This window comes from Ischnura elegans, chromosome 4, assembly GCF_921293095.1.
Source record: "Ischnura elegans chromosome 4, ioIscEleg1.1, whole genome shotgun sequence".
NCBI classification, from domain to species: domain Eukaryota; kingdom Metazoa; phylum Arthropoda; class Insecta; order Odonata; family Coenagrionidae; genus Ischnura; species Ischnura elegans.
Genome location: NC_060249.1, coordinates 49,428,031 through 49,454,654, shown reverse-complemented (window position 1 = coordinate 49,454,654; position 26,624 = coordinate 49,428,031). Strand labels below are relative to the sequence as shown.

Here is a 26,624-nt window from a genome sequence, read left to right as displayed (position 1 = left end):
CCAAGTTAGTCCAGCCCACTGCTGCTGCACCATGACAAAACGTTTGTTACTTTCTGGTCAGCCCTTGTATTTTATTGCAGGTTGCAAACACCTAGGCATTTTACTACAGTAGACTCTCGTTATTACGAACAACCTTATTATTAAGTTCTGGTTATTACGAAGGAAATAGTTGGTCCCGACGAAACGGCCTTTCCAGTCTATGGTAAAAGAAACGTTATTACGAACCTCAGTCCCAGTACTGCTGGCTACAAATAGAACTTTATTACAAATTTTCACGAATAAGGAATGGTATTTAGGTGAATATACACTACGCTACGCCATAACCATTGCGCTACGCTTAAGTTCTCCTCGTGCAAGAGCATCACTTACGGTTCTTTCTTCAGTAGGAGATACTTCAGTATGCACACTACATCATATAATAAGCTTCATGCCTGTTGAATCATGGTGACCCACTCATTACCGCTTGTAAATTGTATGCTAAGTCAGTCCTCTTCTTACGAATGTACGAATTACAAACTTTCAGAGATACGAAAATTGGGAAAGTTCAAGCGTGCCCGAAATTTCAAATTTGGCGCCTTTCGAGTTGGCCGATGCAAGGCGGTGTGGCGTAAAGGAACGCGTACTTTGGGCATAATCTGACGAAGTGTCACTTAATCTTAGATTAAGCCAGGAACTGTTCAGCGTTTTTCCCGTTCTTCCTTCCCGCGGACAGTGATTTTTCTCGGCTCCGGCTGTGTCGCACGCCCAGCTAGATCAGTTCGTCACAAAAGTGAGTTCACCCATAATTGTAATGCAGTGTTACATTCTGCAGGATAACCGAACTTCTCGATGCCTTGCATAGCTTTATGAACTAATGATTCCTAAAACAAACGTTCATACAAATTTCGTTATTACGAACCTCCGGTTTTTCGGTCCCATGAACTTCGTTATAACAAGGGTCTACTGTATTACTGTCTATCATCTCAAAAAATAATTTTTTAAATTTTATTTTAAAGAAAGAGAACCCCACATAGCATACAGTTGCCACTTTATAGTGACCAGATAACAGTACACAAATTAGAGGACAAACAAACAATATAACAAGCTGAAACAAGAAATAATTTTACAAAAAAAAAGACAACAAGAATCTGCAGGTGCAAGCTACTTCAGTGACAGATAAGATAGGGAAAGGCTTATAAAGGAATTCAATGGAAGTGAAAAAGGGGTCAATGTGTGGAGGGAGTGAGTTCAACACAGAAGCAATGCGGTAGAAAAACGAACGTTTAGAAAGTGAAAGTTAATAAGAAAAAAGTAAGAAAGCCCATTGGATGCTTGAACAAAAACATTTAGGTGTGTCTTAAAATTTCATTTTCTGTCAGTGGGAAGTTTGAATGCGATCGGGTGGTGACACTTGGATACCTCCCATTGTAAGAGTTTTGAATTTGATTCCCATCGGAGGGGTCGTGTGATGACGTCACGTTGCAGTGGAGTTGCACGTAGGCACACCCAACCCTTCCAGATACTCATGACTCCTGCATTGTGATGTCATCACACAACTGCCTCCCCTGATAATTTCAGGAAAAATTTAAAAGATGGCGATCTTAAATGTACCTCTTCAATGTGAGTATTTATTTCACCATCGCAGCAAACAATTTTTGAAGGTTATTAATGAATATCTAAAAGTCACTTGGCTATGCATATCACAGACTCCTCAGCGATGCATTATCTCCTAGAGGCATTGCATACCACCTAGGAACCTTGGAAAGTGATGAACCACCCCCTAAAACAATGTTCTTATACCTCCTGCCCAGCTTGTTGGGTAAAATTGAAAAGTTTTCATCATAAAAGGGAGAATGGAACACACATGTCTTTTTCTGGTTTTCCTCTTTCAATTACTTTTGTCTTCTAATTACCTTTGGTATGAGGTCCTCCTCCCATCCCCCCTCCATTTTCAGGATTGCTGAGTTGATGGGGAGAATTCACCTGTCGTTTATGGACCATGCATGCCCAACAATGTACTGTATTTACTTGTGTAAGCCTCTGCAAATGTTTGATGCAGAATTTTGATGATAGGGTTGTTACATGGCCATTCTGCATTGCCCTAGCGAGACCTTAAATTGGTTCAGAGGATTTTACTTATCCTTCCAGTGGGCACGCTAACTTTCTTCACATGAGCAGGTACACTGTTTACAAAGTAAACATTTCTTAAATGATTTAATGCTAGTTTTATGATCAAAATAATTACAGTTTGGTAGCAGTAAAGGAATAATATGTATTTTAAATAAAAAAAAAACATAAAAATATCCTTACAATTAAATGATTCTGTGCAATTGTAAGCACTCATCAAAAACTTTCTCCTAAAGCACGGGAACTGCAGACAGGGATCGTAAGTTTTTGCACTAACTCAAAAGTAATGGCAAAGGAATTTGATGGAAGACAATTGCACAAAAATATCCTTATATGGATAATTAAACAAATAAATTCTCATTAACCACCTAGTTGTACAAAAAGAGCGTACATTGCTTCCTTCTCCATGTCCAAGAGCGGGCATGCTGTGGACTCAGTTCACAACGGGCGACCTTCTCCGTAACAAACTAGATTCACAATGAGCTGGGACTGAATATTCTGCTGACACCGACATATATTGTACGGATAAAGGCTGCTAGAGGAATACAATGAATGTTCTAAAAGATAACATTATTTTTTGCAGACTTATCGCCATAAACTGAAAACCATTTACTTTGTAAACGAGCACGCCCACTGGAAGGTTATAATTACTTTTTGATTGTCTTTTGGATCGGTAGACTTTCACCTTAAGGCCAATTTAATGCCATAGTTTGCTTATGAAGTCCACAATAAGAGAAAAAATTAATGAAATGTATTTTATACAAATATTGCATTCTATCTTCATAATTAGGTTGTCAAAGACAGGGCTTAAATGAGTAAGTTGAGTGCATATGTTGTTTTAGATGTCCTGATTACATTTCCTTTACTTTTCTGTGATGCATATAGTTTTGCAAAAGAGAACTAACCCTTTTTTCTCCTTCTATACAAATATGTATGTATTGTGTTTGTGCCTTTATTGTTTTACTTACTCTAAATGATTATTTAACCTGAAAAGGAAACTCGAACAATCAGGCCTTTATGTTATCCTCTTACAAGATTTTTATGATACATCTGTCAAAAACTATAAATTTTGGCATTGCCATCAATGATAAACAATAATATTTGCTCTGGAGTTCAAAGTGAAATTGGGTAAAATTTTATTTGTGAAATTTTTGAGATTGCCAGTTGTAGTCTAAAGTCTGAAGATGTATTATTTTATTATAATCAAATCAATACATTACAAGTAAATAAATGGAACTCAACTGTACTCTAGGTTGCACATCCTTGGAGAATATATTTGTGGTGGAACCCTGATCTGTTGCTTTGAAATGAAGGGAAAATATGAGAAAATTAGCAGCCATTAGCATTGTTATACTCAAAGGTTGTTGAAGAGCAATGTCCTCTGCTCTGGAAGACGTAATCTGTTCATTATTTAAAAAAAAGCCTCTGATCCTAGATTCAAAATTCGAAAAAATCCTTATTCGCTTGAGTCAATAGAGTTCAATGGATTAGAAATTCCTACTTTTTCTAAAAATACATAAGTTGCTATACTCTAGCTTGAAAAATAATACCATTTGGGTCCTTTTTTCTTCAATCTGCAACAGTGAAAAAGATGTGTGTCCATATTTGGATGTGAATATGTGGGAGGAAACAAGACTTGCTGTTTCTTCTTTTTCTTGTATCCTCAAAGAATATTAACAGTTGATGAGAAGATAATGGCATAGAACAACTTCACCTTGGGGTGATCCATTTCAAGAAATGCCTTGAGAATTATTCTATTTAATTTCAAGCACGATTTCAGTTTGGTCTGCTTACATGTTCCTTCTCTGTTTAAATATTATTTTGCATCTCCCTTCAGTCACTTCAGTGTTCTGAACAAGCGAGCCATTGATGAGGTTTGGTACAAGCGAGCAGTTGAGCAACATTTTGTGGATCCGGACAGCTACGTCTACTCGGTGCCGTTCAAAGGTGGTGAGTGAAGAGTGTGCTTGAAATATCTCTTGATTTTTCTCTCCTTGATCTCTTGATATTTAATGGTTTACTGGCAAATTATGTGGGTAAAACTTCTCCTGGGATTCCCACTGAGTTGCAAACTCTATTTCTGCAGATATTTTGAGCTCCAACTCTGGGCTCATCCTCAGGGATGCTGAATGTCATTTATATAATTTGTTTCTTGGTTGCTTAGTCACATTGTTACGATTGAGTTGGTGTATCAAACAATAATAATTTTACTAAAATGAATAATATGAGTTCCTTTATCACAGCTATTTGTGTGTGTTTTTTAAAAAGTATAATCTATTTCCTTGTATTTCATATCCAATTTCCTTGGAACTAATTTTAGATGCAGAACATAATTTTACAAATAAGTTTAAAAAGGCCATCTATGAGTATGAATTTCAGGCTTAAAACCATCTGGAAAACCAAACCAAAATTATTCAAAAGACAATATTAGAAAAATCCCTGAAATTTCTTCTTTAAAATGCCATGAAAATTGCACAATCACTATAAATAATTCCTCTCACAGCATTATGATAAAAAGTTAAAGAGGGCACAGGGAAATGAAACAGGTCTGTTCATGTTGCGAGCAGAAGAAAGACTGACGTTTATTACTGAGTCAGACGAACATCAAAAATACAAAACAAAAGAACTGCGTAATTAACAAAAATATTCTTAATCTTAACACACCCCCTTTAATTCAGCAGTTATTGCATTCCCAATAATTCTACCAAAGACTTAAAGCGTGATCCCACAAGTGGCTTGGTGAAAATGTCCGCAATCATCTTCTCACCTGGAACATGCTCTATTAACACCCTTTTTCTTTCCACCAAGTCTCTCACAACATGATAACTCAAATCTATCTGTTTTGTCCTCCTTTTTTAGGCAGCATTCATAGACAAAAATACAGCTGACTTATTATCACAAAACATAGTCACAACAAAATCCTTTTTAACAAGTTCTTTTAACAAGTTTTGCAGGTATATGGCCTCATTGGAGGCCTGACTGAGTGCAATATATTCAGCTTCTGTTGTTGATTGTGCTACCACAGACTGCTTTTTGCACTGCCAAGAAATTGGTCCACCAGAAAATGCAAAGAAGTACCCTGAGTAGGATTTTCTATCAACAGTGTCACTTCCCCAATCTGCATCACTGTAACCACACAATTCATTGCTACCCTTTTTAAATATTAAACCCAATTCTTTGGTTCCTTGCAAGTATCGAAGTAGTCTTTTAGCACAATTCCAATGTTGAGCCCCATAATAAGCATTAAATTGACTTAGGTAATTTACTGCTTGCACAATATCTGGCCTAGTCCATACACTTAAGTACATTAACGAACCTATTAGAGATTGATAGGGTACATTTGGTTTAGGACCAGCATTTCTTTCCAGACAAATGCCCTTTTCCATTGGTGTTCTAACAGGATTACAGTCCTTCATATTAAACCTTTCTAGGATCTTATTTAAATAAGATCTTTGAGAAAGCTTGACTTTCCCATCTTCACAATATTCCACTTCAATACCTAGAAAATTTGAAAGTTTTCCCAAATCTCTGCAATCAAAATTCTTTTGAAATGTCAATTTTACAGTTTTCACTTCATCCTGATCATTAGAAATAATAAATACATCATCCACATGCACAGCAATAATAGTTAATACATGATGAGTCTTATGCTTCATATAAACACAAGGGTCACCCTTTGATCTGACATAGTTTAAACACATTAATATCTCATGTAACTTGGCATTCCAACATCTAGATGACTGTTTCAATCCATAGATAGCCTTTTTTAATAAACATACCTTTTCCTGATTGTCAAGATCAACATAACCCTCTGGCTGTTCCATGTACACTTTTTCTTCTAATTCACCATTTAGAAAAGCCGTACATACATCAATATGTTTTATAAATAAATTCATGTTTACAGCTAAAGACAGAATTAACCTTAAGCTTTCAGCTCTAACAACAGAAGAGAATGTGTCGATATAATCTAAGCCCTGCATCTGAGTATATCCTTTTGCCACCAAACGAGCCTTATATCTATCAATTGTACCATCAGGACCAGTTTTTAATTTGAATACCCACCTATTTTGTACAACATTCACATTTGTAGGTCTAGGAACTAAAGTAAATACCTTATTCTTTCTTAAGGACGACATTTCCTCATCCATTGCATTTTTCCAGTGAGCTTTATCCCATTTAGCTAACGCTTGTTCTCGCGTTTCGGGTTCATCATTCATGCTCTCCAGTTCAGCTTTGTACACCAAATAGTCAGAGTAATCACAGGGTTTTCTGTCTCTTAATGGATATCTACGTTCTCTTAATTCCACAGAATTTTCAGTATTGTCATTAGAGGTCTGTGATCCCCCCGAATTGTCATCTTCGAGGTCTCTCTGGATTTCTATATCTATCTCTTTAGGCTTAGTTGGGACATGAATTAATATCTCCGAGGTATCAGGAGACCCAACAACACCCTCATTATCGCCCAGTAGATTTTTCATTGGAAATCTTTTTTCGTGAAACAATACACTTCTTTCCAACACTATTTGATAAGGATTTTTGGGATCAATTAAACGGTAACCTTTCTTCTCACTATCGTACCCCACAAATATACACTCTCTACTTCTATCACCAAGTTTCTTACTTTTTTCTTTTGGAATATGAACATAGGCACTGCATCCAAAAACTTTAAGATGACCAACATTGACTTTCCTTCCTGTCCATGCTTCAAATGGAACCTTTCCTTTTAATGCCACTGTAGGAGACAGATTTTTAAGATAAACTGCAGTATTAACTGCTTCCCCCCAGTACCTGTTATCAAGACCAGCTTGTTTTAGCATAGCCCTACTCTTTTCTAAAATTGTTCTGTTAGCCCTTTCCGCTACTCCATTCTGCTCAGGTGTTCCAGGGATAGTAGACTGCCGTTGGATGCCTTCATTGCTTAGAAATTCAGAAAACACTTTGGAAAAGTATTCCCCTCCATTATCAGACCTTAAGCATTTGATAGCTTTTCCTGTTTGCTTCTCCACCAGTTTTTTATACAACTTAAATTTTTCAAATACCTCACCTTTCGTTTTAAGTAAGGCTACAAATGTGAATCGTGTCTTATCGTCAATAAAGGTTGCAAAATATCGATGCCCTCCAAAGGATGTTTGGTCTAGTGGGCCACAAACATCTGAGTGTATAAGGTCTAAAGTGTTTTTTGCTCTTTGAGCCCTTCCCCTTAGAAATGGAGCTCTTATTTGTTTGGCCCTTATGCAGCTATCACATTCAATGTCTATGCACTCTGGATTCAGGACAAGACCATTTACTAGACCCTTTGACATGCGGATCATGTTACTCCTACTTAAATGAGCTAACCTTTGATGCCACAGATTAAAATAACAATTTTTTGCATCTTCTACTAGCATGGCTACTGGATTTACATCGAAATCTATTTTGTAAGTTCCACCCGATTCAGGGACTTTAAGCAGGGGGACACCCTTGATATAGACATCATGTTTATTATATACACTACAACCATCTGGAGAGAAAACAGGAATCAGGCCATTCTTAACCATTGCACTAACAGACAGTAAGTTAGTTGAAAGTTTGGGGACATAAACAACATCTTTAATGGCACTTAAGCCGTTGATACCCTTAACACTAATACTACCAATACCAGCCGTTTTCAGTGTTTCATTGCCAGCGCAACTCACAGCTTTACTATCTGTTTCAATATACCAATTGAACCAACTTTTATTGCCACTCATATGCGTTGAAGCACCCGAGTCAATGTACCAGCAATTTTTGTTACTCACAGCACTCATAGCAGCTATAAGGCTCCAGGGTGATGTGCCTGAGCCCTCTTCTCCACCACCATCATTACTGCATCCTCTCTTACCATCTCCTTTAAACCAGCACCTGGCAGCTATGTGGCCAGGTCTCTTACAACGATAGCAGGTCACACCATGTTGGCTGCCACGATGATACTGGTTCTGGTGCCGTTTTGTCGCCTGCTGGACCGCTCCTGGTGAAGTTGCCATTGCACTCCCGCATGCTACTTCACCTCTTCCACTGAACTTTACTCTGCATGACGAACCGCGACGCTGGTTCCTACTTGTGCCGGCTAGGAGCGCCTGATTGGTTGCACCCCCTGTCTCCGCCGCTTCCTTCTGTCCTTCTCGCACAAGCTCATTGCAAACCGCTATTGGCGTCAAGTCCTCTTCTTTCTTAACACTCTTTTCTATAAGCTGACGAAGCCATTTGTAGTCCCAAATTTTTTAACATTACGAAGGCCGCAAACTCATCATCAACAGGTTTCCCGGTTTCGGCAATTTTATAGATGATATTCTTCATGGCCATAGCATAATCTAAGAGTGAACTAAAATTGTCGTGTTTAGTATCCAACAATTCATCAAACAGACAAATGTGCCTGAATGCCCCTCTGTCCTCAAACACGTCACACAGGTTATTCCATGCTTCGTAGGCGGTTTTGGCCGACCTCACGTGAATTATGAGATGAGGTTGCACCATGAGAGAGATTTTCGAGCGGGCTCTATTGTCTTTCTTCATTTCAGGAGATGAGGGATTATTTCTGACTGATTCGGGTGGTTGCTTCAACACGCACTCGTAAAGATCGTCCAATCCCAAGTAAAGCTCCATTAAATATTTCCAATTTTCCCAATTTTTCTCTCCTTCAAGTTTGTCTATTGGAGGCAGGTGGTTGGAAGCCACGGTTAACACATTTGTCCCCTGATCGCTCGCCATTCTTAACTCGTTAAGTTTAAACTATCGTATCTGGGCCCATAACCTGATAAAAAAAGTTAAAGAGGGCACAGGGAAATGAAACAGGTCTGTTCATGTTGCGAGCAGAAGAAAGACTGACGTTTATTACTGAGTCAGACGAACATCAAAAATACAAAACAAAAGAACTGCGTAATTAACAAAAATATTCTTAATCTTAGCACATTATTCTTTGGTTTTATTTATAACTTTATTCTTTATCTTTATATCTATTAAAGGATCGTGGGTAAAAAGAAAATGTACTTTACTGAGTGAATCCTCATCAGTCAGCACAGCTATTTTGTACATGAAAGAGGCCTGTCGATGAATTTAATACCTGTATATATCATTTTTGTGACTTATGAACAATTCGACTTACAATCAAAGTCTTTGAAACTTATCCTGTTTGTATGTTGGGAAGTAATTGATTGTGGGTGTGGGAAGTGGAGGAAGGGTCAGTGGTGTGGCAACGGGGGCAGTACATAGCTGACTTTCTGCACCAGCTACCACTGTTACTGCTAATTTTAATTTACATCATGTACACAGTTTGATGTGAGCATTGCTCTCTAAAATTTCATGTTCATTTCATACCTGTAGATATCAATTTAACATAAATGTGATAAAAGTATCCGGCCTAACTTTGTGGAATCTATAATTCATGTTGAACTTCCGAGAAAAAATTTGCCAACTTCCACATAATTTTTTTACACTGATTATTATTGATGAAATAAATCATTTTGTTGAGGTTTACTAATTTAATTCTTGTTGATTGCTTAGCAATAGTTTTGATACTCTATATTACACAGTTTGAATGCAAAATACTGCATCCTTCCCGGGATAGTATATGTCACACCATTACGCTTAGGCAAAGAGCTGCAGTATTAAGGATTGATTACTTAATTGACGATTGTGTGAAGCCAATTTTACGTGCCTATAATTAGCCATATGTTTCTCATATTATTATTTGTGTTATTTCTTTTTTTAGAATACAAAAATGACTCTTTGGTCACCGCAAGTAATGCAATATTCCACACCGAGGGACGTAGGTCAGCACCTGCAGCCGTGGTGGGTTTCCAGTTTCGTCATTCTGCCCTCTATGCAAGATTCAAAAACATCACATCCACCGTAAGTGTCACTGTAATTAGAGGCTTATCTAATACTCTTTCAGTTTGGGTGATTTGAAGGATTAAATTTAGGGATGGACGGATCCAGGATTTTTTTCGGATCCGGATTCGGATCGGACCCTTGATATTCGAAGCCGGTACTTCGGATCGGATATTTTCGGATCCGAATGCATTTTCAAATTCCTGACGCTGAGATTCCTCCAATGATTGTTCAATCTCTTGGGAAGAGTCACACAATGTGCCAGTCGTATTTTGCCTTTTTTATTTTCCACGGCTGAAATTCTCCTACGTTACCTCTGCGAGAGCTTTCAAACTAAACGGTTCATGAGTAGGACAAAAATCGCATGTGATGGCGCATTCGAAGATGGAATCAGAACTCTTTCCACCCTTATGGGGAGTTGCATTCATTGAAGCTATTATTTAAAATTTCGGATACAGATCCGATGTCTTCCGCAACTTTGGATCCGATGTATCCGATTAAGGGTAATATCCGCGGATATTTGGATCCGAGGTATCCGATCCGACCATCCCTAATTAAATTATGAGCTGTTAGTAGCTGACACTTATGAGAACCAATAATCCTTGCTTGAACACAGTGGTGTAATAATGGGAGGTGAGGGGGATAGATCCCCTAAGCCTCAGAAAAATAAAAAAATAGCATGCTAATTTTTTCCCTGTTGTGATAATTTCCCGTGGAATTCTGAGTGAAATCCAAATTTTGATTGCCAAAATGATGTAAAATGTATTTCCAGGCATGTCATTTTTTCAAAAATTTTCAAAAGTCCCCTGGGGTGGAGGGGTTTTGCCCCCCCCCCCAAGCCCACCCACCCCCTCCAAGGCATATTCCTGGTTACGCCTCTGCTCCACTGCTTGAAAATTCGTATTATTATTTCAATTAATAAAAAATTGTCGGTTAAAAATTTTCCTCTAATTATTTTGGTGTTTTATTGAATTGGTACCTACCAAATTAAAAAATAGTATTCTCACTCAATGATATACGAGTAGGCAAAAAGAAGGATTGCATTGAAAAACAAAACTCAAACACTTTTAAAAGAACATTCAAAACAACATCACTTCTCTAAAAGTTGGTAACATCCATTTGGCAAGTCCACGCGGACGAGGCGCCAAATAAGGGACTAGTCATCTCACTACGCATCCTTTTTTTCCTTCTATCATCTTCTGATTTATATTATCAAAAATGAACGCCCTCCTAGCAGCATAAGTGGGATGAATTTTGCTGTATGCAAGGCGTGGGAGGGGGAGAAGCAAGTGGGGAGGGGATGGGAGCAGTCTGCCGCTCTTGTATCCACAATGCTGCGTGGGCACTGGAGTATTTTGTTTGCAGATGTGGACTCGAATTTGGCATTTTTGTGGCTAAATGGTGGCAGATACGTTGAAATGCATGAAATTTTTCCTTAATGGTCAGTAACTCGGCAAAATCTTTATGGGAATGACCATAAAATATTAAATTATTCGAATTTTGACATTCCCCCCCTAAATTGGATTTGAGTGAGGGTCTTGGGTTCACCTAGAAGTCCAAAATTTTTCAGGCCTTATTTTTTATCAGTCCCACAACTTTTTTTCATTTGGCCAGATGGATTTGACAAAATTGATTTTTTCCGATCTGCCCTAGTGTACGGACCTATGAACAGAAATTTCGGGATAGATTTAACAGTTTTGTTCCCTTTTTTGAAAGAGTATGACATTTATGTGTTCTATCATCCCTGGCATATTTTTGCACACTATCACTCATGCAGTGGTTCTTCCTGAAGGTTGCTTCAGATAGGTGAGGATAGAGCTCAACCGATATTGAGGCACAGACTTGTGAATTTTACACATTCAGGGTGGGTGCAGCCAGTTCCTCTCCTTAGGCTACATTGCACTTCGAGAATTTTTGTGTGGGATGTCCTATGACTTCACCCAAGGTTTGAATATGGGACCATTCGATCAGTAGCCCAATGCTAGTTATGAATGGACCACAAAGCTCCCCCAATCATGTCATCAGTATGGTTTTGATCTTGTTGGACATCCTATAGGAAAGAAATTAAAGTGATTCCTACACAGAATGAGCTTCAAATTTACGTGATTATCTTAAAAGAATGGTGCAGTTTCATCAGGGATACCGGCTCACAAAAAATATTGGGGAGCCCAAGCTGGGGATCTTGCCCTGGGAAATTTTATAAGTAGTGAGTTTTAAGTTTTTTGAGCATTTTAGAAGAGTCATATGATCAACATTAGAACCTTGATAACTCGAATTTTGCTATATGGACACTCCTGGGAAAATTGACAAGCCTGACGCATTTTTCCCTCACATGAATAACAAATTTTTGGGGGGGCTCGGGCCCCCTCAGGTCCCATGGAGTCGGCGCCACTGGGTTTCATTAATTCATAGGAAGAGAGTGGGGATAGGCTGGCAAAGATTTTTCAGAGGCTGCCCGATCCATGCTGGAGTGCCTTGGGGAGGGGCACTCAGACCATTGGATGGGACATTAACTTGTCGTCCTTTTGGCGCCTTTCTTTGGGATACGGATGCACGGATCTAGGATATTTTTCGGATGCGGATCCAATACTTGATTTCAGGTGTCGGATATTTTCGGATCCAAATGCATTTTAAACGATAAACCATGTATTTCTTTTGATTCCGTTGTCAACTAACAATAAGTAATGTTGTTCAGTATGGAAAAATTGTTGTTGAGTATACATATTTGTGCAGCATCCTGTCCGTTTATACCGGCCTCGGTTGTGGTGGGGTAAAGCCCTTGCCTGCCAAACTGGAGGTCATGGGTTTGAGTCCCGTCTGGATAGGTTACCCCTATCTAGGGTTTAGTTGTTTGTGCACATGTACCATATTTGATGGAATATAAGATGCACCCTCATTTCTGTTTGGCACACATAAGAAAAAGTCTACGCAAATGTGTGGCTCTCGGACAACTGAAGTTAATTCTTTTTAGATCTTATACAATCACATAAATCAAAGTGAAACATTTAAAGAGATTGATTGTGTTGATATGATCTAGTTTGTTCGATGTCTCGCGCCCAACTCTTTCGATATCGCAGAGGGGCACAAAATGAAAGTAATATATAATAAAATAAATTAACAATAAATAACAATGAATAACATGAATGACAATAATGAAATAACAAACACATAATAGCAATGAGCCTAATAAAAACAATGAAAACTATGACATTCTTCAATTAAACAATAAATATGTATTAGTAAACATAACGTAGTCAGTATTGAACTCCAACCCATGGAGGTTCTACCTTCGCATTTAAGATGCAGGTGATTTTTTTGAGCTATTATTTAGGAAAAAAGGTGCATCTTATAAACTGTCAAATATGACAATTTTCAAATTTGTTGAAAACCCCAATGTTAAAGCCCTCCATGTGCTGTTTTTGGTGGTATGGGAATAAAATAAATATATGTACATATGTAATAAATATTGGATAGGTTGGATATAACTGAATGTTTATTTTGCAGTGTGCTGATTCCCTTAGCTCCTGCACTCGTACCTGTGCCCCTGGAAAAGATCTGTCCTGTTTTGCCCTTGACAACAATGGATACGTTGTAGTCAGTACTCGATCCATGAATGACACTGGAATGTTCTTTGGAGACGTCAAACCTGATATCATGCGGCAATTGGTGCTGGAAGGAGTGTACAACCGCATTCATATCTATGACTACCAAGCGGTCTGCTTTAGGCCCAATGAGGCAGCTGCCCAGTCCAGTGTTCCTGGCCCTCCACCAGGGGTAAGTATTCCATTCGCACATTCTATTTCACCCTTTCATTTCATCACTTATAAATACCCTTAATAGGGTGGTTTTCTATTATTTTTTTATTGCCTAAATCGAAAGATTATTACTCTTGGAGTACGCATTTCACGCTCTTAGATTTTCGAATGACGATATCTATTTTTCACGATTAAATGAAGAGTGAAAATTTTCAAGCACACGAAAACGCGATGGCTAAGTAGGAATGATGGGAAAAGTCCGTGTGATGTATTTCTGGTTCCCGCTGCCGCCCTGTGAGGTGACCTTGAGGCGAGGCTTGAGCGCTGATACGACGCAGGATGCTAGCAGGTGGCGCTTGGCTTAAATATGGATTATTACTACCGTATCAAACGAAGGAAACTTTCCAACCTAGACAATTTTAATAAGTGATTATTAAGAGATGTTTTCCTGAGCTCTGTGCCTCATGCATGAATTGGTAATCTCAGACGATGTAAAACTCCTATCCTCTCGTGTAGAAACTAGGTCCCTGTGACGTCACATGGAGTGGAATCGCATGGGTGCCAATCTGGCCTTTTTCAAATGAGGTTAAAATTGACCCTTGCCATTGGTCTAAACTGGGATTTCTAAAACCAAATAATTTTTATATTATGAAAACCCTAATGGTGGGTATTGAATAGCAATCGATGCATTTCGTTTTCTTTGATGAAGGAAACTACCCTATTATCAAGTACAGGGTAGGGCTGCATAACTTCCTTTTTTGTAATGTGCGGCATTCGGTCGGTTGGTGTCATAGCAGAGCGCTTGTGGTCTTGTTCGACAGGCAGTGCTATGAAGTTTTATCGAAGCACAGTTCCGTCACCATCATGCGTTGGAATAGTGAGGAGGGTGCGTTTGCCGTTGAGGCCTCCTTTTCGAGTGGATGTTCTGTGATCGCAACCCAACAGTAATGTCAGAGGAATTCTTTTTCCCGCGGCGGAATGGATTGGACTCTGGGGACATTTGGTTCCAACAAGACGGTGCAACAGCGCACACTGCAAGAGCATCGATGGCTATTTTGAGGGAACAGTTCCCAGAACACCTTATCTCAATCAGGGGCGATTTCCAGTGGCCAGCCTGATCTCCCGATTTGTCCCCTTGATTTTTTTCTATGTGGTTTTCTGAAATCCCATGCTTATGTGAACTGTCCAAGGACCGTACAAGATTTAAAGAACAACATCGAGGAAGAAATTGCCAACATAACGCCTGCTATGCTTGAAAAGGTCAGAACAAATACCAGAAATCAGTATACTACATGTATCAAGAATGGAGGACGTAACCTACATGATTTGATCTTCAAGACTATTTTAAACAAAACTTTAGGTATCCACCTATATTGTAAAAACCAAATTAAAATTTTCTGATTCGTACAATGCGTTTTATTAAGTTTTTAAAAAAGAAAGTTATGCTGCCCCACCCTGTACTAGGACACATCCGATAACCCCGTGAGATGTTTAGGGAGGGGTGGGAGACAAACTTATGCAGGAGAGAATGGGGGTCCTGGCAAGTATCACATAATTTTTTTTCCTCAAGAAACAGTTTAAAATATGATTTTAGACTCCGATATTAGTTATCTTAAGTATTAGTCTTAAAAATTCAAATTGTAAGTAAGTGAAACGATAACGCTGCATGCAAATTTTAATTGTTCCGAGAATATGAATTTCAGTACCCTAAGTTTTGTGGATGTACCTACTACACGAGTGAGTGTTATATTTTCTTGAATTTTGGAGACAAGCAGATAAAATGCAAAGGTTGAACTGAGCATTGTGCATGAGTGCATCACACTTAGAAATTATGAGTACTACATAGAAGAAAAATCTTCATGGTTTTTAGTTTTACCTGTCACTTTATTTTTTTAAGATGGTTCACATTTGATGATGATGGTTTTGCATAAATTTATAGGCTAACAAATGGTCTCTAAGGGAATGATTTGCAAATAAGGATTCAGAGTCAAGTCATATTTTATGATATCTTTAGAGCTGTAATTAACTGATATTATAGAAAAAATTAGGGAGTTATGGCTCTACTTCAACTGCAGAGTTTTAATTTTCAGCCATTATTCCAACAGACTATAGTTTTCAAAAAATATACTTAGGAAGTTGTTTCTTTCACTTGGGAAATATTTCACTTGAAAAGGTTCTATCTCTCTACTCTCCCACTTAAAACTTTAATCTTTTTTTTTAGTTAGAGAGCCAAGGATGTAGAGCATCTCTCCTGTGCTGAAAATTCTTAATAGCAAAGTATGTATTGCTTTTCTTACAGCCTTTCCGACTATTTGTCTGGCTGATGCAGGCAATGGTGGAGAAGTTCATGACCTTCCTCTCAAAGATAAGCCTGAAACACTTGATATGGGCCTACCTACCAGATTATGTCCGTGCTTTCTCTTCATCTGACGATGGTGAGCATAAGATCTTGTTCATTTAATTTGAGTTGCTGGAGAAGAGAGGGTGTATTTAACTAATGTATGCTACCACTTAACATGCTGACTGCCCTTGTGTTTTAGTGCACTTCCTGTGATACCATAGGTGTTTTTTTATCAGTTGCCATCATCCGTGGTTATTTGTGGTTCATGACATGTAGACTTGTCATTGAAAATTGATCTAAAATGAATTTTACAACAATTTTAAAGACTGTGGTCAATGGGCACTATCCATGGTTATAAAATCAATCACTGTGACTTGTGGCATCGGATATCCTGAGGTATTTCATCCATCCGTGGCTGATCTCTGTTGTGTCATGGGAAATTTCATTGCCGGTCACTATGAAAGGCACGATGGTCAACATGTTAACTAGTTGAGGTATGCCACATTTCCTCTTGATCCAATAAAATATTAATAAGAAATTTAAACGTTTTTGGTGCTTTCATATGAAAAATCTCTGGATCGTTCTACTCATAGGATGATCTACTGTTTCTCTGGGAGCATTAAATCTGTTTTCGCTAGTATCCCATAGCCATCAGCGGGCTCCTATCACTGTGGGGCCTCCATTCTTTTCTTTGTCCCACCTGAGGTCTGGACGAAAAAATGTCGGACTTATTAGACGTGGGCATGAGAATTTAACCCCTTGGGCTGGCCTAAGGTTTCGTTTCCTTGGCTATTTAATTAGCTTATATATCAACTTTTTTCCTTTATTAATATTCAAAAACTATTTTTTTTAATTTGGAAGCAAATCTAAGAATGCTCATTTGTCTCAGAATAAATCTTAAAACCTTTGTTTAAAGAATAAATTCATTGGATATTTGGTATAAAATTGGTCTTTAAAGCTATTATGCCATTAAGGTAAAATAAGATTAATCTGCCACAGTTATAGTGCACAGGAATTATTCCATATTGAAATTTACAGATCACGAGTTCATTCACCAAAAAGCATCTCGTATAAAAGTGATTTGATTTTTTTTATTTTTAACTGGAAGAGTTTTTACATTTGAGTTTCCTGCCATCGTCTTTCAGACTTTGAGAGTTATGAGAATCAGGATGACTCGATTGGTGGATCGAACACGGCCCACAACGATGACAGCCAGGTCAGCATGGACGAGGGGAGTGGGGGTCATGGGGGAGGCTCGTCACACCATGGAGGGGACATGGGGAATAACAAGAGCCCCCTCAATGCCTTGCTCATCAACAGGACGAGGCCTCAGCCTTGTGACCAAGAGGTTGACCTGTATTTGCTCCAGCACCAACTCATCACCAGCGACAAGGGGCACAAGAAAAACCCATACATGATGCCATCCAACCACTGCATCAGGTGAGATGGCTGTTCTTCTAGAGTCTATACGTGTTCAGCCGCAATCAATCGTTCATTGAAATACATCAAGTACATACACTGGGGAACATTATTTTATTTATTTTCTGTTGACTTAAATTTTCGAGCTTATTTAGGGTAAAATAGGCATGATTATTTCTAAACTGTAGTTAGGTTTCTTCTACGGCACCAAGTTTTTACACTGTTACTTGTGTAATTGTGACTGCTCTCTGCTAGATTGAGTGTCGATCAAAGGAGGCATTATTGCTCTCCAATAGGGTGGTTTCATATTATTTTTTTATTGACCAAGTCAAAAGATTATTACTCGTGGAGTACTCATTTCAAACTTTAAGATTTTTAAATGACGATATCTATTTTTCCTGATTAAATGAAAAGGGGAAATTTTCAAGCACGCGAAAATGCAACGGCTAAGTATGAATGCTGGGAAAAGCCCGTGTGATGTCATTCTGGTTCCCGCTGCTGCAGTGTGAGGTGACCTTGGGGCGAGGATATGTGCGCCGCTGTGATGCAGGCTGCTAGCAGGTAGCACTTGGCTAATCCTCGTTTGGAGATGATTTTTTTTTAAATCAGACCCTTAGCACAATGGAAATTAATTGGCAAGACAGGGAAAGGGAGGGAGGTGGGGAAGATAAGAAATTCGTGTAAGAGATGACCCCTATTTCACCTGCAAATTCTGAGAAAAAATGTACGTCTCTTACATGAGTTTATACAGTACATACATAGTATATTTCCTCTAGGACTTTTCCTTCCGAGGATCAATAAGTTTACAAAAACTTGGACAGATCATAATCAGAAAAAGAAACTCAATAATCGTAATCTCATTCAAAAACTACAATTTGAAAGTACATATTCACATTCAAGCAGGAGTGCATGATGCAATCGCGGTCAGCACTGATTTGGAAAACGTACAAAATATACAGTCATTTTAACAATCACATTTGAGGTACAAATATCTTCGTAAATATTAATTTCCATTTATAAATTATTCATTTTAATTTTAGGTCAATTTTTTCCTGTATATCTCCTAATCCTATATTCTTTACTTGTTACAGGCCCTTTGTTGTCCAAGCGATCACCCTGAGCAACTTAATATTAGTGGTTGTTGATGATCTTTGCCCTGATCGCGGCACCATGCCTACAACTTTACCGCCAAAGGGCTATGATGACGATGAGGAGGAAGACGTTGAAGTTGGCGACTTGACGGTGAGGCCAATAGAAATCGATTACAATAACACATTGGCATGCCACAAGCTTCGTGTTGTGGGAGAGCTTCCTCGAAGAAATCATGGAGTTTGTATAAACAGTCATCCTAATGTAAGTATATTGTGTAAATCTCATTCACTTTTTTTCCTCTTAGACTTGCCTTATGGTGGTGGAGAATTTTATGCAATATTTAGAGTGTGGAAAACATAGGTATGCAGAGGTGCATATCCAGGTGTTCTATTCATACGAATTGCCATGAGAAAAACTTCCCAGGACTGGGAATCAAACCACTGGCCTTAGGCTTTCCGAGCCACTCCTCAGACCTCTAAGCTATCCATTTCCTTGATTTCACATGGTACGGCCAGAACTGGGAGTTTTGTCTGGGAGGTAAAGATCAGTTTGCTGCCTCTCCTTCCCCTGATTCCCCTCCTGCTACCTCTAAAATAAAATACTTTCATAAGCTATTTTTTGAGATGCTTAAGTTGAAATTACCGTATTTATCTGAATATAGTCCCCCCCTTTTTTTTCCAAAAATGCCTGTGGTAAAAGTAAAGGGGTGGGGGAGTATGTTCCTATGCATTTTTCAAATTTTTCCCAAAACTGAAGCCTCAAAATTAGAGGAGGGGGACTATATATTTAGGAGAAATATGGTACTCACATTATTTTTTCTATTAACCCGTTAACGCCTAGCGGTACCATATGGTACCAGCCGGTAGCGCAATGCTAAACGTGACTTTTTTGTCACTTGTTGTAATTTATTTGGGTTTTTGAGAGCTTAAACATAATAAGAATGTTTTTATTTACATTTTACCGAAAAGTTTGCTTTTTTAAAGCTGAAATTAACGTATTTAGAGCCGTTTGAAAATTGAGAATTTTCAGCTATGCGAAAAAAACGGAATTTTTAGTGCAAACATTTCGATTTTCTTTACTCGCGTCTTATGTACTCGTAATACGAAGATGTTTTTATGTAATTATGATTGTTATAACATGTACATTTCATATTAAGTATGGTTTTTGTATATGAGCCTAATATTTGGGATGCTATGATGCAAAACATTTTGGTGGTACCATATGGTACCGCTAGGCGCTTGCACTACCATGTTTTGGCGGAAAGCGTAAATACGAATATTTCTGTTGTTTTCGTTTTCTAACAGTTCTTTATTTTACAATTATTTATTTTTCATCGTGTATATTATAAATTTTGCGTTATTTAAACGTTATAACGCATATTAAATGTGTACATAAATTAATTTTTTTGTTATAAGGACGTCATCCAAGTACATAAGGCCCTAAATTGTCCGCATTTTTTCAGAATCTCGTACCCTCACGAGGACTTAAGGAGTGGGAGGTATAATTGCATACCTGAATCCTATTTATAAAAACATGAATAGGAAGAGTATCGGTGTACTCAATTAGGAAGGGGGTATGATGGGGAATAAGGGGGCTTGCTAAGTGGAAAATTCAATGACGGCTGGCGGCGAGAGACGACCACGCGACAGGCATCACTTCGACAAGAGCAGCGTAATCCTAATTTTTGTCTAACGTATCTCAATCATACTCCGATACTTTTCACACTTTCATGTGCTAGTAAAACCGAAATAACTTACACATACTGCTTATAATATAGTATGTGCTGCTACAAAGAGAGGATGAATACCTTGCTTCTGACTGAGTAAATATAACGAGTGGACGCCAATTTTGCTCGAACATGAAGTTGTTGTTCGAAAAGGTGGACAGTCAGCTGAGTTTATCTCAAGAAATGTCTGAGAATTTTCAAAAGTGTAGTGAAACTGGACAGAGCCGTAAAGCACCCAAAAGGTATAAAAATAGGGAGGAAGGACATATTTTTGATGATGAAGAGATCGTAAAGCACGAAAGGATTTCTCGTACCTAATCCTGATTACCAACTCACTGTTTCATGAAGCATCCCCAACTAGAATATTTGAACTGTTCTTTGACGAAAATGTCCTTACATACTAGGTGTTAGAGTCGAATAGGTGTGTACAATCCTGCAACTGTTATGACCCAAATATAACACATGAGGTACTGAAAATATTTGTTGCAATTCTTTTTATAAGTTGGCATAAAACGACTCCCAGTAAAAGGCACTATTGTGAGGCAGCACTAAACGCCGGAAATAATCTTGTTTATTACACAATGAGACGTGACAGATTTCTACAACTTCGTAGGTTTATTCATTGCGGTGATTACACCGCTATGGATAAATCATATAAGATATGGAAAATGCGCCCTTTTATGGGCATGGCAAAAGAAAGATTCGGCGGCTATTTCACAGAAAAGCAGTCCTTGAGTTTCAATGAGTGGATAATGTTCTCTTTTGGAAGACATGGCTGTTAGCAATTCATGCGGGGGAGGCTAATTAGGTTTGGCTAGAAAATGTGGTGCATCAATAACTCAGATTGCTACTTCGTAAAACTCAGGAATGTGAAAGCCTACGAAAAAGGAATTGGGAAAGATGGTGCGGGGTGACAAAATGTTCGTGGCCCATTTTTACTTGGATTCTGGATGCAATGACGCCTAAAGCATGGATGCTGATGCGGAAATCGTGAAAAAACATAACTCAGCTTGAGTTCCGATGGCCAGTAGTATAATCACAGCTGGATACAAGGATCCCCTAAAATATCAAGGACGTGCTCAATTTACCAGAAGTGCGACTGGAATGGGGTACTTGGCTAAAGAAATAGATTTGTAATTGATTCAACTTTCAAAGATTGCATTCAACTGACAGCGGCCTATCTTCTTTCCAATGCCCCTGATAGGTTCGACGGGCACAACCAACAAATAAACTCCAATCCCCAGTAGGGACGGTGTGCTACCGAAAACTGAACCAATAGAATAAGAACAGAATACTTTAAATGCAATGCAGTGACAGCTTTGTTCATTTCCATGTGCGGCAACGACTGAGTGAAACACTAAAATCATATTATTCTTGATTTCTACGTCAATTATACATAACTTCTATTTTATATAGCAATAATATTTAATAATTAATTGAATATTATCGATATTTGAGCGTAATTATGGATGAAAATGAATTTATTTTCCGGAAAGTAATAATATTTAACGTTTTTGGCTTAAAAATGTGATTTCCGAAAAGTTTTTCAAATTTCGATTTTTTGACCCCTTAAGCGCCTAGCGGTACCATATGGTACCAGGCTGTATCTCGGTAGCTATTAGAGATAAAAGAATAAAATTTGCACTGAATGACTCAGAATTTCATTCGTATTAAAACATATGATTACCACAAAAATCGCAGAAACTTTTTAATTCAGGCGTTACCGGGTTAAGAAGTTTTATCAATATTATAATTTACCTAATAAATTATTTAACAATAATACCCAGTGAGAAACGAGTTATCGAATGGCCGTCGATTCGACGTCGAAGTAGTCATCGATAAAACGTCGATGGCAACACATCGATCGATGTCTATATGGTCCGAAAATCGACGTGTTTTCTACGTCGACGTCATCGACGTGTTTTCGATGTCGATGTCATCGAAGTGTTTTCTATGTCGACATGATACCGTCTTCTTACCTGCGATTCCTAGTAATAATTACGGAAATATACATCTTTTCGGCTAATAAAGAGCATTATTGCTGCCCCAACGACGGATTTCACTCGAGCACGAATTGTCTAAACAAATGACAGCTCAAATAATTAGACTGTTTCAAATTTATTATGGTGAATTGTAATCTCAAGTCCTTCGTATTTATCTTCAATAATAATCAGAAACCCTTGAGAAAAAAATGTGAGATGTTGATATCTATGACGCGAGGCTGAAGGTATCGAAATGACACGAAACGAAACACCAACAGCAACCGAAACAGGTTTCTCACGGTTCAACCGGCTTATCAGAGCGACAGAGTCCAAAGATTAGTAGAGACGGTAGAGACTGTTGGAGACTGCCTTAAAGCTTCAACGCCATGCGCTTCCGGTAAAGTTACAGAATGAAAAGGAATCAAAGATTGTTCTCCGAGATTAAGACTAATGTGTATGAATTAATAAAATAATTATTTAATTTTAGCTTTATTATTTGTGTCACATATGTTTTAATAGAGTCTCACCGTTAATTTTAAGACTTTGTCACAACATCACTATGTCCCCCCCTCAGCCAATCAACACGCTGGCCCCGCTGACCAATGAGAGTAACACGTCGAAAAATCGTCGATTGAACAAATAAAATCGACATCGACCACATATCGATCTATAGTCGTCGAATCGACGAAGATTCGACGTAGATTCGATGATCCATTTCTCACTGGGATAATTATTGTTAAATAATTTATTAGGTAAATTAAATAACTCTTTAAATAAAGTTTTAAAATTTTGCCGCCCCCCCTGAAATATGTCACCCAGGGCCTGCCTTGGCTGCCCTGTACCATGGCAATAGTACCAAGGCTCACGCTCCTTGCTCATTACACTTTTTCATCCGTGCGGGAAAAAACCGCATGGGTTTAAATCGTGACCAGTTGCTTTTCATCCTGTATCATTTTAACCTTACCAAAAGATTATTATCAACATTTCTTCACTGAGTTTCTCGGTGGCGGCAGGAAAGGATTCTTTAAGTTTCACGGTGAAAACTCAAAAGTGGTTTTTCTTCGGAAAATGTAACTTTTCTGCTCACCTTCCACAAGCTTATCAAAAGGTTCACAATACCTGCTTGACAGTAAAGTATCTGCATGCTACCTGTTGTGTTTATACTGTAGAATTTTTCCATAGATTAACGGACATTGGCAAACGTTTCTATTCTATCTTCCTCCAGGAAAATGAGATAACCCTTTGTGGCAGGGGGTCCCAACTCAAACCAAGCCATCTTCTCCATATCACTGCTGTTCAGCTTCTGTTCTTCCTATTTGTGAGAACTTTTGGAAACTCGATAAGCCACATTATTTGCTGATTCTCCTTCCCAGTGGCTTTAAGTGACAGATGTGAGCATGATGTGGGCATGAGTGTGCTGCTATTTAAGTGGATTTAAAATATACAAAAGATATCTCATTATGTGCCATTTTAAATGTTGTTATAATCCTGTTTGTTCTTGTTTGGGAGATGCACTGCAACATGTTGAACAACTGTTAAAAAAGAAACCTCCAACGGATCACATTCTTGAAATCACTCGCTGTTTGAGGGGGTTGGTCTTGGAACCTGATAATTTTGCGTCTGTGACATGTTACATGTAGAAACTGGAAAGCAGTTGAAGTGTATGGATGAAACAACTTCTGCACAACTGTTCAAATGCACTTAAATCGGAGAAAAAAATAGTGGGTTTTTAAAGTGGCCGTGGAAAAATATTTGAGGACGAAGAGGTCTTTGTTGTAATTCTGGTCAATGGGCTATCGTTTCTCTTATCATGATTGCACCAAGCAATAAAAAAGTGTAGCCTTTTTATGTACGCATGAAGAATCTGTGTATAAGCTGTTTTCAGTTGACTGCAAGCTTTTATCAAGGATGTTTATTTCCCCTGGATTTTAATGGTTAAATGTTATCCTTCCCATTACTGTTATCTATTAATTACAGTCGAGTGTTGAATTATTTTGAGCACATCAACTTTTTTTAAAAGAGATGTGTCTTGATTTTTGTGCGGTGACGAGCGAGTATGTGGATAGCTTCATTCCTAATAGTTAGCTAGGCCAATGATTTGTCTGACATTGTATGTTCACAAGCTCATGGGTCTATCTATTGAGCAAGTGATGGAGTCTCTGGACTTGTTGTCTGTGATAAGGTCATTTTGGTAATTATAAGGAGCATTACATGCAAACATGCAATTGATAATGTTTTTAAAAGAGTGGTGTATGCATACATATACGTTATGAGAAAAAATATAACTACGAGTGGATGAAAAACTTTTGTTTTTTAGCTTCACATTTAAGTTTGTAATTTGTATGATTACGTGTTGATCTCCCACCTAAGTTGGGAATGTGAAATGTTAATGTGAATGCACTGGTTAAATCCACTTGAGGCTTTGAAATATTGTGTATGTTGTTATCTGATCTCATGCAGTGTAACCTTATTGATCTGACTAATCATACAATGAGTCATAGATCAAAGATTTGGTCACCTTAATGAAGAGGTGATACTTTTTGAGTATTCAAGAGTCTATTGTTTCTTTTCAGTTGAACTTGTGATTTATCACAAGTCTTCCACCATTGAGGGTATTAAATCCGTTGAATTATATATGTATGCACATCCATAAATAGCCACGTCAAATTTGTAAAAGCTGTCAATCTCAACCTATAACCTCTTTAAGAACTGATGAGGAAGCTATAGCTGAGATCTTCATTATATTAAATCTGAGAAGGATGAATTTGATTACTTCACCTAACTTACAAATTGAAAGTATCATGCCCGTTAGGTAAAAATCAAATGATCAGAAGATACTTGTACCATAAAAATTAATGATAAAAATATTCCTTTGGTTAACATAATACGAAATGATGTTTTTTCCATTGCTGTAAGTTGTTTTTACTTAGTTTATTATTGAAGTCCATTGGGGTAAAGAATTCAATTCTGTGATGGCTATGTATTTTTAATTGACTTTCTGCTAAGTCAGATACATAAGGTTTAACACAGACCCTCATAAGCAAACTTTGTATCCCAGTTATTTGGTATTTCATCTCTCTACCTGACAGCGTAATCATATATATAATATTCTGTGAGCTTGTTGAAAAGATGTTTCAATTCAATTGTGAAATTTATTTCCTTGTTTCATGAAAAGCCTGAGTCTCCTTATGGCATTTGCGGATTGGTTTTAAAATCATGGCAAAATATGCGATTTGATGCTAAGCCTATGACTGCTTGTTATGGAACAACTGTGTATTGGTATTGCAAAGTTTCTGCTCAGGGTAAAAAAAAAATCAGTCGACTATTGCATGCCATACCACAATTGCTACATAGAGTTTGTAAATTTGCACTTTTTGAACATTGATATGAAGTAGCTGCACACTTACTCTGATGAAATTATTATTATGAACATTACAAATGTCTATGAAATTATGTATTGGTGAGATACATGCAGTTAATTATTTTATGTAAATAAAATGATGCATGAAAATTAAGCTGATAAAAATTTTAATCAGTAACCTGAAATTTGAGTAAGAGATAAAGTCTGTGATTGCCATTCTTTCCAATGAGTCCAAAAAAAAATCCATTACAACTAAATGAACATTATCCACCACATGAATTTAATCATATGGCTGATGAAAGATATTGGTAAGATAAATTTTAGGAATCATCTTCATTTTTATTGCTTAAATACTATATTTGCATATATTTAAGAAATTTAATCCCAAGGATGACATATATGTAATTTACTTACCAATATCTCCCCAGGCAGTCACCACTCAGCACTGCTCAGTCTTGCTCAGTATGTCCTTTTAACATGGGAAAGGGCATGCCAGGTGTATATCACCCCACGGTTCATCTTTATTTAATAAGAATAATTGTTAGTATCAAGTTATTCGGTGGACCTATTTAAAAAAGAACGCAGAATAACTATGTATATCATTCCAAGGAAAGAGGAAAAAAAAAATTTTCTTTGAGGTGTCGATGACACCCCGCACACCTTCTAATATATGTTACATTTTGCCGGGTGCCCTCTCCTGGGTTAATCTCCCTCCGGGGATGGGCAAAAAACCCTCTTATAAACTCCCGGTCCCAGGCATTCTCTCATAGAGGGTCAACCTCTAGACCAATGCCTTATGACTATGTGCAAGTCTCCTGTGGACCAACATGCAATGCCTACATGCATGCCTATGCGTAGCAATGGATGATGACGCATGCTACACCAGATATTTCATGGCATCACCAAATCATGAAAAGTGAATGGCAATTTTCGAGTTTTCTTCTTTTACAGTAATGAGAGAATGGCTGAATTGGGTCGTGATTGAAAAAAAATTATC

General features: G+C 37.9%; 1 protein-coding gene across 4 annotated transcripts in view; it reads left to right on the top strand.

Moving 5' to 3' along the window:
- The window catches only part of LOC124157414 (voltage-dependent calcium channel subunit alpha-2/delta-3), a 164,528-nt gene extending 138,747 nt beyond the window's left edge, over positions 1-25,781 (top strand). For all 4 annotated transcript variants that reach the window (XM_046532110.1, XM_046532108.1, XM_046532107.1 and 1 more), the window contains 7 exons: positions 3,944-4,056; positions 9,833-9,972; positions 13,456-13,725; positions 16,006-16,141; positions 17,193-17,487; positions 18,558-18,819; positions 23,492-25,781. In XM_046532110.1, coding sequence (XP_046388066.1) covers positions 3,944-4,056; positions 9,833-9,972; positions 13,456-13,725; positions 16,006-16,141; positions 17,193-17,487; positions 18,558-18,819; positions 23,492-23,626 — 1,351 coding nt within the window. In that variant the 3' untranslated portion in view covers positions 23,627-25,781. The remainder of the gene's footprint in view (positions 1-3,943; positions 4,057-9,832; positions 9,973-13,455; positions 13,726-16,005; positions 16,142-17,192; positions 17,488-18,557; positions 18,820-23,491) is intronic.
- The last annotated feature ends 843 nt before the right edge of the window (positions 25,782-26,624 follow it).